Source organism: Hordeum vulgare, chromosome 4H (assembly GCF_904849725.1).
Source record: "Hordeum vulgare subsp. vulgare chromosome 4H, MorexV3_pseudomolecules_assembly, whole genome shotgun sequence".
NCBI classification, from domain to species: Eukaryota; Viridiplantae; Streptophyta; class Magnoliopsida; order Poales; family Poaceae; genus Hordeum; species Hordeum vulgare.
In genome coordinates, this window is record NC_058521.1 from 24230790 (window position 1) to 24243523 (window position 12734).

Consider the following 12734-nt stretch of genomic DNA (forward strand, 5'->3'; position numbering starts at 1 on the left):
TATATTGCGTTTAAAGCGTGTGTTATTTTCTCTTCCGTTGCAATGCATGAGCTTTTTTGCTAGTAGCATGAAAAAAGGTTGCCTCCAAGTCAACCGGCTGAGACATAGTTATGTCTTAATCAGCTGACGTCATCTTAACATATTTTTAAGTTAAACAGGAATTTTTAGTTGCTCCGCAACTCGCTCATTTCCTTAAATGTTTATCTGTGTTGTCTTGTCTCGTGGATTGTCTAGTTATGGGCCTCGTCGTAGGTTTTTTTTACTAGGCCGAGCTTTCTTTCGTTGGCTCACACTCTGATGCAGAAAACAATATGATGTTTCCTGTGAGAAAACATTGGAGTTTGGTCGTGTGGGTGTGTGTGCAGAGTACTTAGAGCACGCCATGGAATTCATATTGAAATTAAAATCATGTAATTCAAAGTTCGAAATTTCAAAATGACATGTTCAAATTGTGCTCTTTTCAAATCATATTTTTTAGAAACAAATGTCCTTGAATTTGTTCATAAAATATCATGATTAAAAATATGGATTTTTAAAGGAAAATTTTAAAAAAATATCCTCATGAGATTAACAATTGGAAAATTGGAAAAATACTGCGAGTATAAAACAATATTCACAAATTTAAGAAATGTTCATCCTAGTCGTAATCGGCTAAAAATAACTTATGCTACGTCCCCGTCTTAGAAAAATGGAATTGCAACCCACCTTAAAAATATGCAGTTGCGACCCCCTTAAAACATATAGTTGCGACCCCGCCTTACAAACATGTAGTTGTGACCTCGTCTTAAAACATGCAGTTGCGATCCACGTTAGAAACATGCAACCCCTCTTGGAAACATGCAGTTGCGACCCGCCTTAGAAACATGTAGTTGCGACCCTGCCTTAAAAACATGCAGTTACAAGCCACTTTAGAAACATGCAGTTGTGACTCAGCCTTAAAAACGTGCAGTTGCGACCCAGCTTAAAAACATACAGTTATGACACCTCTTGAAAACATACAGTTGCGATCCCCGTCTAAAAACATACAGTTACAACCCCATTTTAAAAAACATGCAATTACAATCCATCTTAAAAATATGCAGATGCATCCCCTCTTGAAAAACGTAAGCAATCAATTTAGAATCACAAGTAACAAATGAATATTAATCTAAAACAAAATAAATATACTAAAGTTGAGAAAAAGAAAAAATAGGAAAACAATGTTCTACTATATAAAGTGAAATAAGAAAAAATACAGACCTTCAACAAATGGTTCTGCTTTCCATGCGGATCGAAGCCAGCAAAAAAACAAAAAAGTAACTAATCATGAAAAAAATGTTTTAAAAAGTTATTACGAAGATCTTACCCTCTCACCGGCAAAAAAAAAAAAAAAAAGAGCTTGTCCCTAGAAGCTATATAGTGAACAGATAACAAAACATGCAAAAAGCAAGAAGTCTCCCTTGGATCCTCATCTCCCTTTCCGGTTGGGTAAAAAAAGCTAAGGCCCGGGCTAAACTCACACACGGGGCTGTTGCTTGTACAGACGAACGAAGCACCCGCAGCTCCCGAGATAATGAACAAAAAAAAATGAATCTAGTAAAGATTGGAGGTGTAAAGTGACCAGAGAAAATTAATTATTTGCCACTTTCAATACCTGGCTTCACAAAATTGCCACTTTTAACGTTGGCTTCATAAAATTGTCACTCTGGTCGTTGGCTCCTTGATTACCATACCACTTCCCTCCTTTTAGTGATTTTCTTTTATCATTTTACATTTATAAGCATAGGAAAATACCAAACTATCCCTGAGTATATGTTCAGGTACTCCACGTTCTGATTGATACAACGCGCATCTGTCGCTCAGAATACGTGTATGCTGCCATCACCAATCGCCTATACACAGCGGCTGCCGAGCGGCCGCCGATCTCTTCAACGTCGTGCGCCACCGATCTCGTCAACGTCGTGCCGCCGATCTCGTCGACGCTCTCGTCAACGACGTCTGCCGCCGATCTCGTCAACATTGCGTGCCGCCGATCTGTTTGTATTTGATAATTTCTAATCACATCTATAGTGTACCACTAACCCAAACTTGTGGTCATGATTTCTGAATTGTTTCAAGTAGGCATGAAGCAGACGTCGCGTTGGGAGTAGTATTGATGATCCGTTACAATTTGAGGCAACACCTTTTTGGGGAGGGTAGTTCTTCACAAACCACTAGAACTACTCCAGAGAGGATGACAACTACAACTCCATCAAAGAAGATGACCCCAAGGAGGATGCCGACAGCAGCTCCATCAAAGAAGATGACTCCAAAGAGGAAGCTACTGGTTGGATGAATTATCTGTTTGAAATGTGCTTGTTATGGGAGAAATGAACTCACTAGTAGTTTTATTCACTCTGAGATGTGATCTCATAATTTCCATGAGCTTGGAACTCAAAATTTAAGCTAGTTTTGAGATGCAACAATTTATGTCTCATTATTATTCTTGTCATGTGAACAAAAAACTACAATCCGAACAAAATGACTATCAGTCCATAACAGCACAAAATGTTTCTGTCTACACTGATGTCAACATATTATACATTGGGAAAAGTACATCATATTGTCAAGTTCCTCTGCACTATTCCAGTATTTCTTCCAATATCTCAGCAATCATGCAACATCGAGGCATGTGAAATTTGACCATTAATCCTATGATTAAACTGAAAACATACATCATCAGAATACCTCCTTGTTGTTGTCCCCATTATCTGAAGTTAGCAAAAGCTGGAACCCTCTCCCTCAACCTCCTTGGACTCTCCTTCCTGCCCCTCATCCCAGTTGAGTGGTCAGGCGACCGGGACGAGCGACGCGAGCGCCGAGCAGGCGGCCTGCATGAGCGTCTATGGCGCTCGGACACACTGGCAGGCGGCGACAATGGTGGTCGAGCAGGGCGAGCGTCAACGACGGTGGTCGAGCGGGGCGGGCGGGCGGGACGGTCGGTTGGGCGGGGCGAGCGTCAACGACGGTGGTCGGGCGGTCACCGGCATCCCATGACGGTGCTGATTTCTGCAGCTTGTTCTTCCCTGCTCCATGCAGATAATCAGATGTATGTACAATCAAGAGTAGTTTGGTCTTTTCTTGTACTTATAAATGTAAAAAAGAAAAAGGAAATCACTAAAAAGAGAGAAGTGGTATGTTAATCAAGAAACCAACAAGCAGAGTGGCAATTTTGCAAAGCCAACGTTGAAAGTGGCAATTTTGCGAAGCCGGTATTGAATGTGGCAAATAACCAATTTTCTCAAGTGACTGAGACCAAAATTGTTGCTATTCTGCGTGCTCAAAGGATATGAGTGTACACCTGGCCGGCCCATTATTTGCACACGTGATATACTTACGAGCAACATAATTCAACCAAATAATGTCAACTGACCCAGTCGAACTGCCTGCAATGGCTCAACTGACACCAAACTACTGAAGCAGTCAAAGAACAAAACGGCCAACGATTCAAGCACAAAGTACTTTGGATCGTTCCCTTGCACCATATCCATACCGATCATTAGCAGTTTAGCACGCATGAACAAATTCAGAAAGAAGCATATGTAGGTAGAGAGCAGGCAAATTATTCAAGCATGCACGTAGCAAGGCATGTCGCAGCAAACAGGCTGTTGTCCATATGGTCGCGTCAATCGCTACAAAACCACACGAAAGCGATCGAGTCCATGCATAAATGATAGGTACGTCCGTAAGTAGTGATGATTAACAAAATAAGCATACGGCTTCCTTCCAGCTCGCATGCGGCACACAAACGCTAACTTAACTAGCTTCGGTCGTCGGTCCCCATGTGCTTCAGCATAAGGCACTCGGTCGCCGCCATTGGCGCCGACCGAGGTCACCGGTAGGAGACGAGGCCTGGCCGAGCTAGCCGAACCTGTAGAGCCCGCTGTCGTTGACGAAGTGGCCGTCCATGTAGAAGGCGGCGTTAGGGGGGTGGTAAGCGTCCATCATCACGAACTGCATCTCGTCCGTCGGCTTCCAGTGGCGCTTCCTCTGGTTGATGAACCAGTTGTTGATCTGCTTCAGGTCAAGGCCCGTCGACTCGGCCAGTGCCACCTTCTGGCTCTCCTGTTTGACAGCGCTAATCGTTAAGTTTTATATCAAAAAGAGAAGTTCTAGAAATGTTCAGAGTGTGGAAACGTAGGAAGGTTTGTTTACCGAGGGATAAGGCCACTTGTAGTGCATCTCCCACCAGCTGAGGAGCTGCTGGCGAGCTTCCTTGGGGAGCTTGCCTTTCTTCTTCTTCTTTGACAGCTCTTGCTTGAGGGAGCTCAGGTACCCGCTGTACTTCTTCAGGAGATGGTGCTTCAGCTCCTGGTCCACTCCGTGGGCATCAATCTCAGGAAGCTCTGTCTCTCCTCCGCTGCCTTCTTGATCTTCCTCGGATGATCCTTAATTTACAGATTCAACACATATCAAATGGAATTTGTTAGTGAAGCAAGAAACAAGGTATGGACTCACTTTCGCATAGCAAGATCAATGTAGGTTGTAGGCACATTAAGCTTATATATATCTTGACAAGTATGTAACAATGATGAAGCCAGATTTATAGTTCCACACGATAATAGGAAGGAAGACAAAAGAAGAGAGTGTCTTCATGGATTAGTGAAACATCAATTAGCTACTGCAGCTGTGCGAAGTGAAATAATAGGGAAATTAATTCTGCATGAAGACTAGCCATTTGTGAATACTATATTCATGTGTTAATAACTCAACATATTAATGGTATACTAGCCATTTGTGAATACTATATGCGTCAATTAGTAAGGTGTACCTTCGTTTAAGTATATATGGATTTCTTAATATAAGTCCACATATTAATGGTATAGGAAAATGTTTATAAGGCTGGTCGCAATGAGAGTATCATAAATAGTATCATGCATACCAACTAGGCTTATTTGATAATGTGGCACATTATTAAATGAGGAAAGAAGGGATGTGGTATCATATTAAATGTTATACTAATTTGTGTCATGCATGGTAATTAACAAGGCAATCTAGACTATGCATTACCGAAGTAGTATCATACACTAATATCATATGCATGATACTAGTATATGATACTCTCCATTTCGGAGAGCCTAAGGTGTGTGGTGTGTGGATTGATCTCTTAAGAATATATGGATTTTTTAATATAACTCCACATATTCATGGTATAAGAAAATATTTATAAGGTGTGTGGTGTGTGGATTGATCTTTTAAGAATATATGGAATTTTTTTAAAATATAAGTCCCATAAATAGAGTTCGAAGAGAAGCCGCACATCTTAAGCTAGTCTCTATGTGAAACATTTTATGTGATTGGGGAGCCGTGCCCTCCTACCTAAAACCTCAGATGGAAACCCTAATGACTATAAGCGGCTTAAGGAAATTTTTAAGGTGGTTTAATGGCCCCATTAATGACTGTGTAAACTGAACAAATGTTGAATTGTGTGAGAAAATGTTGATCTTGCCAAAATAATTAGTGGATTATAACAGGTTATTCGAAGTTATGTTTACCTACTACAAGTTTCTTAAGTGGAGCACTTGCCTCTCTTAACTATGTATGACTTCACTAATACATGTCAACTTAGGGATCCAAATAGGCCACTTCTCTTAGTTAAGAAATTCCATCTTACATGGTACTCCCTCTGTCCCATAATATAAGAGCGTTTTTTACACTAGTGTAGTCTTAAAATCCATCTTATATTATAGGACGGAGTAGTTCACTATCTATACATATGCACCCACAAGTTGCCGTGAGGGTTGACACAATATGTGGTCAAATATTGCCAATTTGTGCTGTCAATCTTAAGAGCTTTTCAGCTTTTGCATATTAGATTATATGGATTGACCAGATGAAAATGAAGTAACAAATTTGGCACAAAAAATAATTTCATTTCAAATAAATTACACGTATCTCATGATTTTACAACATATTATTATAAATAAATTATGGCGTCCTATACATATAGTGCAGATCAGTACATGACCATATCTGAGCACCTTACGATGAGGTGGCCAATGTTGTTAGTAATGTCATTTTTCTTCAGGTTTAGGTTATGTTGATGCATGGGTAAGCAACTTTATTTTGCAAATGTATAAGCCGAGAGGCACTCAATGCCCTATGCATATGGTATTATACTGGACTAATTAGGAAGTTAGGATACAAGACTTTGATAAGCAGGCTTGCATGCTAAAAACAAAGAGAAGATTCACTACTGCTGACAAATACTCCCTCTGTAAACTAATATAAGAGCGTTTAGATCACTAAAGTAGTGATCTAAACGCTCTTATATTAGTTCACAAGGGAGTACTATTTAAGATAATGCTAAAATACTCGTGACAAATAAGGTGCCTAGGGGTGTTAAAAATGATGGCTATTAGCTTCACATGTAGTATTACCATTCCTTCGTAGGAGCAAAGCTATATAGTCTAGCTATATAGAAACAAGCCACATCTTGTGACACAATGTGTTAACAATGCATTTGAAAGTGACATAGAACTGTTCCCTGAGAATCATTGATAACTATTACTAACTAGTAATTAGGATATACTCCCTCCATCTCAAAATAACTGTCTCAAGCTTAGTACAACTTTGTAGTAGAGCTAGTACAAAGTTGAGACACTTATTTTGGAAGAGAGGGAGTATACGATTTGAACAATTACTCCGCAGAACAGTCTAAAGTAGTACCACGAAAAACACCCTAGAGCAATGCCACAGGAGTCGCATCATAAAATTATTACTGGATATATTATATAAAACAAGCCAGTTTTAAAAAAAAAAAAAAACTGAAGCAACAAATATAAAAACCTCGTACAAGAGTAGGGCCTTTTGGAGCTCAGCCTCCATGGACCCTTTATTTTTGAAAAATACAACATCCAAACTTCCTGGTTTCAAACAAATCTGAGAAAAAATATGCAAGTATACAAGGATGAAATGTATATGTGTGCAAAATTTCAGGATGAAATACCTAGAGATGTGATCTGTGCAAAAATAACAAATCCATGGACTTTTGTGATTAATAGTATCATGTGTTAAAAGCCGCAGATTTGTCTTTTCTGCACAGCCCTCGTTTCAACGTATTTCGTTCTAAAAATTTCCAAACATGTGTGTTATGCCTCCATGAATATACGTATTTGTTTTCAGACTTTTTTGGAATGTAAAAATATGAATTGTGATGAATTTCGGGTTTTTCAAAAACCGGCCTCCATGGAGGCCGAGCTCCAAACAGCATTTTTGCTCATACATGCATTATCAAATAAAACCAGAAGAGTGTGGAGTATATATAACTAGGCATGTCGTACAGAACCTGGACATGGTATTGTATGCAGTGGGAAGGCATGAATGAAGCTTATTAGGCTAAGAGCAGAAGCAAATGATCATGGATTTGCCAGCCACAGAATTACTTCCGATGGAAGTTTGGATAAAACCTGAGATCTAGTAGGAACCACAGAAACCAATGAGGTGCAAATGATTATCTGTAGGATTTTGCTAACGGAGACATGCATGAAGATGAAAGCATCAAATCGTCAAGTCATGCATGTGTTTTTTCTCCAGTTGCATTGTCTTTTCCAGTGACATTCCAATGCAAACTCGTCAGCCCTTTACCCTTTTGTTTTCTTTTGGTTGCTTTTTACCACCAGGCAAGTTTTCAGTATCTCTTTTGGCCTTACCTCAAGACAAACGGAAACTCGTGATATCTGTGTCCCCTGCTTTTGCATGGCCTTGAAAGAATGCATGCAACGAAGAATCTTGGGAGGACGGGTGCAACATCAATCAGAAAAGAAAGCATTGTTGTTTTCTGATGAGCTAAACTCCATGCATCTATTTTGTAAATTCTATTAACAGGAGATGGATTGTGGTAATTAGTCTGGCATTTTACCCTTGTTTGCACTTTTAACTTGTGTGGTTAGGAAACTATTTTGTCATACTCTTGAAAAACTGAAAAGAAAAGAAAGGAGAACACATGTAGAGATGTAGTAGTCTAGCAAGAAGTATATAGGACAAAGAACAATTTAAGCTGAGAAGAAATATGAGTTGACGTCTGAAAAATGCAGACAGGTTTGAACTTGGACTCGCCTTGGAAAGCATCCAACGTCTCTTGACCGCCATTATTCATGAGAGAGAGAGAGAGACCAGAGATAAGGCTGTCGCAAAATACAGCAACATGGTATCTAGTCTAGCTACATGCCTACACTAGTAGATGGAGCTAGCATGCATATAATATTGCTGCCAAGGAGATCACGCATAAATTGCTGGAGATCTCACATCAAATAATGGTGGCTGTAGGCTGTGGCAAGCACTTGACTGTTTCTATGGTTCTCGAGGCACATAGACCAGTGTCTAGCAGTCCATGCCACTGCACTGCAACTGGTCAGAACTCCCCAGAACACACACAAAGAACTAACCCCAGCCACATATGCTATTTACTCATCTGTCTAGCTATGCATCTACTACTCGTTTCATTTTTTATTTGTGCACAGGATTGACCTGAACTTTGAGGGGTTGGTTAATTCATGGAAATCTCAAGGAACCACTATTGATCTACTAGTAGTACAACACATCAGATGTCTGCACCGCATGCTCCAACAATGAGGTGATCGTGTGGGCATGGTGGTTAATTCATGGAAATCTCAAGGAACCACTATTGATCTACTAGTAGTACAACACATCAGATGGCTGCACCGCATGCTCCAATAATGAAGTGATCGTGTGGGCATGGTGCTAGTACTACCAGGACCAGTGCAGCTGGTAGCAGAAGTGAGTGAAAACTCTGAGCACTGAACAACTGTGCAGGTGTGTGGGTAGTACCAGTTGCCACTATAGCCTCGTGATAGGTCATTTAGAAAGGCCCCTGCTGGCATGAATCATCGTCTTCACCTTATGTACAAGTGCATTTAAAAATTACTACAAGAAAAAGACTAAGAACACACGTCTGACCCTATCTATGCAATATGTACATGCATGCATGTACTAGTACTCTGGAAGACCACACCCTGGAACAAAAAGATTCGAGGACAAGAGGTAGCTGCATGGATTTCTTGAGGGAGGGAGAAAGATGACAAGAATGTTGTTCTGGCTTGCGTGACAGATGGGGGATGAGCTGAGCCTGAGCCTGAGCCTGAGCTGAGTTTCTCTCCCTACATAGCAACACTCACTAAACATGCATGTGTGTACATGTACTTGCTCCACTGACATACGGCAGTGAGACTCCTCGGCCTTGCACTGTTGGGCTGCACAGTGCCCACCTCCCAAAACCCTAGAAGAAGCCTGGCTGGGTTTCCTCCCACCAGCATAGAGAAAAGATGGCTGAAGGAAGCAAGAACCACTCGGAGGCACATGCCCATGCTCCTCCCGAAAAGGAATCGCTCTAACGCCGCATAAATTCCAAGAACCGAAATACCTACGCTACACGACCAACTCATCGATCTGGAGGACGAAATCAATCGATGGTTTTGTGCGGTTAATCTGTCATCAATCATGGAGTACGATGACGAGGTGTGTATGAAGAAACTGATGTGCATGTGAATGGAAGAAACTGATGTGCATGTGTTTGGAGCGAGAGGACTATTCCTTTCCAGCAGAAGAAAAGATCCATGGATGCCCAGGTTAGAAGAATCTCTCGTACGTATGCTCCTTCAGGGAAAGCCAGCGGCCAAGCCGGGAAAGAATCTTTTGGGGGGGAAACCCTGACGAGGAATGCCGCGACATTAGAACACCAAGAGCACCCTGATGAGGAAAACCTTCTACCCATTCGTGCGCACAGTTCCGCACATGTGGATGCAGGCACAATCAATCATACCAGGATGCACTAGAAAACGATAGTTATATTATGCAATTGTTTTTCACGGACCCAGGAAATTTCACATAAAAAAATATGTTTACTATATGAAACCAATAAATTATATATGTTGCGCAAGAAGATGAAGAAGAAACAAGAGATGGGAGAAGCAGATGAAGAAATCATGGAGAAATTAATAGCAAAAGGCAAGAGGTTGTATGGAATATGGATGGATTCAATCGTTGATGGACGGATGGCTGCAGCAGCTTTGAGCTAGCTGGTTTCTTTACCGGTGGAAAGGATATTGCGCAGCGATCTGCCGGAGATGGAGAGGGAGTTGAGCTGCGTCTCCACCCTCCTCAGGAACTCCATGGCCTCCTGCAGCGGCCTCGTCAGCTCCTCCCGGTACTTCACCAGCATCTCATGGTAAGCCTCCTGCGCGAGCACCAACAGAAGAAGAACGAACAGGTCACCGTGTGTGAGTAGTACTAGCTAGCTACACAACCTAGGAAAAATGTTCCAAGTCCGATCGATCGGCTCACCATGAACTGGTCCAGCTCAGGCTCCGTCGCGGTGCCGAGGCCGCCGAGCGCCGTGCGCTGCCGCAGCTCCAGGTCCTGCGCCACCGCCGTCAGCCTCGCCGACACCTCCGGCGGCGCCCCCACCTGCAACCACCAAGGCTAAGAACAAGTACTTCCCAGCAATAAACATGGATGCACTGTAGCTGCTATTAAAAGGCAAGCAAGAAAGCATGCATGCTTCATGTTTGACATGAGATGTAGAAGAGAAACTTCTCGTGCAGGAGCAGGAGCAGAACCAGATGCAGCGGTGCTACTGTTAATGTTGCTAGTACTAGTGCTAGAACCTTCTGGCAGTCGAGGTAGGCGGCGAGGAGGGAGGAGTAGTGGGGGTGGGAGATGATCTTGGCCTTGATGGCCTCGACGTCGGCGGCGTAGGACGACGACGACGGCTCCTTGGCGGCCTTGGCGCACGCCTCCAGGAGGCTGCCGTTGGCGAGCTGCAGCACCGGGTTGCTACAGCCGCTGCCGCCGCCGTGGCTTACCCCGGGCGGCGCGGTGTTTAGGGAGAGCGGGCTGTGCGCCAGATAGCCGGCGGACTGTTGCTGGTGCTGCTGCTGCTGCTGTGGGGGCGGCGAGATGACGGCGCTGAGCGGCGAAGAGCCCCAAGGGAGCTGGCTGTGGTGCTGGCCGTGGGCGGTGGCTCCCAGCCCGAAGTGGTGGCCGATCTCCTCCATGGGTTATCTCTAGTGATGTAGTGGTGCAGCGATCGAGCTCTCCCGGCGACACTGTCCCCGAGCTAGCTCCTGCGCAAAAGGAGACGGATTGAGCTTGAGGTGAAGTTCTTGGGCGGAGAGAAAGAGAAAAAGGGTTTGGGTTTGGGGAAGGAGAAGGGTACCTGCCTGCCTTGCCTTGAGCGGAATAGCCTTTTCTCCTTCTCTCTCTCTCTCTCTCTAAGCTATCATTAGAGGGAAGGGGATGGGGAGCGATCGAGAGGAAAAGGCTGGAGGGCAATACTGCAGTACACACCTCGCCTTTGGAGAGAGAGACAGTGTAGTGTAGGATGGTGCGCTGTTGTACTGCAATGTATAGTGCTGTGTCTGAGGGAGCTCCTTTCTTTTTGGGGTCAAATCACAGGGCTTGGAGTGGCTTTGTAGGGAATTTTTTGTAGAATCGCCGGTGGAGACGAAGCTGATTTTGTTGGGTTTTTTTCTGTTTTTTTGGAAGGGGACATGTTTGCTTCAGTTTTGATTGGATTCTGAAAATATATTCGCTTCACCTAGAGCAACTTCAATCGGCCGACCGGACGTATGGTTTGTTTCCTTGGTGTATGTTTGGATCGGCCTAATAGACACTTTTTTTATTTGCCCGTCAGGTGCGTCCAACAATGTCGGACACATTTATTGACATGTCCGACATTCAATCGTACATTTGGTGGGTGAACTATATCGTGCGTGGCGTCGACTAATAGCTTGGCCGATGATGCTAGCTAGCACGCATGCACGACGGGCAGCTCATTCGGCGACGTTGGCTAGCAGCTAGCTTTTTTTAAACGAAGGCTTTAGAAGAGTCTGTCTTTGAATTAACAAAGTCATCAACCTGAGAGGAATACATGAGCACCAACTTACAAGGAAAACAAGACGATGGATACAAGGCACTCAAGTGAGACAACTCGTAGGCAGCAAAGGAAGCGAGCCGAAGCATCACTACGCTGCAGCCAACACCCTACAAGACGCCCTAGACCGACAAAACTAAACTATGGGCTAGGGAGGAATGCATAACCGCGCAAGCTTCGTGATCACAACCACCATTCAAGACAGAAATGGACCAGGGCATCATTTGTTACCGCCGCTGCAAAGGGACCCTTCCCTTTCACCCTGGCTCGGAGGATGACGCACCGGCAGCCGGCAGCTCGATTCACCCTAGAACCCAAATGAATGGCATCCAAGCTGAATTGGAAAAAGTAACTAGAGCGGACCCACAAGCCTGGGACACACTACTCTCGAGCACCTTCCTCTTCTGCGACGTAGACACACCGAAGCACAAGAGCTGACGGACAGAGTCATAGAAGCAAGGAGCACAACTATGAGCAGGTCAAATGCCAGAGCTGGAATCGCCAAAGCACATGGCTCCTACCAAAACGTATACCGTTGCCGCCGTAGGGGGAATCCGATCCCCTCTCGCTCCAGCTAGCTCGCTAGCACGCACGGCGGACAGCTCAGCCGGCGGCTAGCTACGTAGCACACAAGCACAACGACACATGGATTGAGATTGACGATTTATTTGGTTGCCATATAGGTCAGCAGAGGACATAGACAGACAGAAAAGAAAGTTGAGGCATCTTTATATTCGCCTTGGACATGAATATGACTTAAATTTGGTTCTAAAATGGGTCCGAACAGATACAAATCAAACGTAAAATAGACATGAATGGACGA

The 12734-nt window shown here is 43.6% G+C and overlaps 1 protein-coding gene across 2 annotated transcripts; it reads right to left on the reverse strand.

The window, feature by feature from the left end:
- Positions 1–3561: 3561 nt before the first annotated feature.
- LOC123447644 (homeobox protein KNOX3) lies at positions 3562–11334 on the reverse strand. 2 transcript variants are annotated; one of them, XM_045124258.1, is made up of 6 exons: positions 11199–11334; positions 10644–11102; positions 10321–10443; positions 10069–10213; positions 4174–4406; positions 3562–4083 (listed from the first exon to the last, which is right to left on the reverse strand). In XM_045124258.1, exons 2-6 carry the CDS (start codon positions 11031–11033, stop codon positions 3880–3882), a joined length of 1095 nt encoding a protein of 364 aa, XP_044980193.1. In that variant the 5' UTR covers positions 11034–11102; positions 11199–11334; the 3' UTR covers positions 3562–3879. The 2 variants fall into 2 exon arrangements, with proteins under 2 accessions (XP_044980193.1, XP_044980192.1); XM_045124257.1 differs by having other exon boundaries at positions 11195–11333.
- Positions 11335–12734: the final 1400 nt, after the last annotated feature.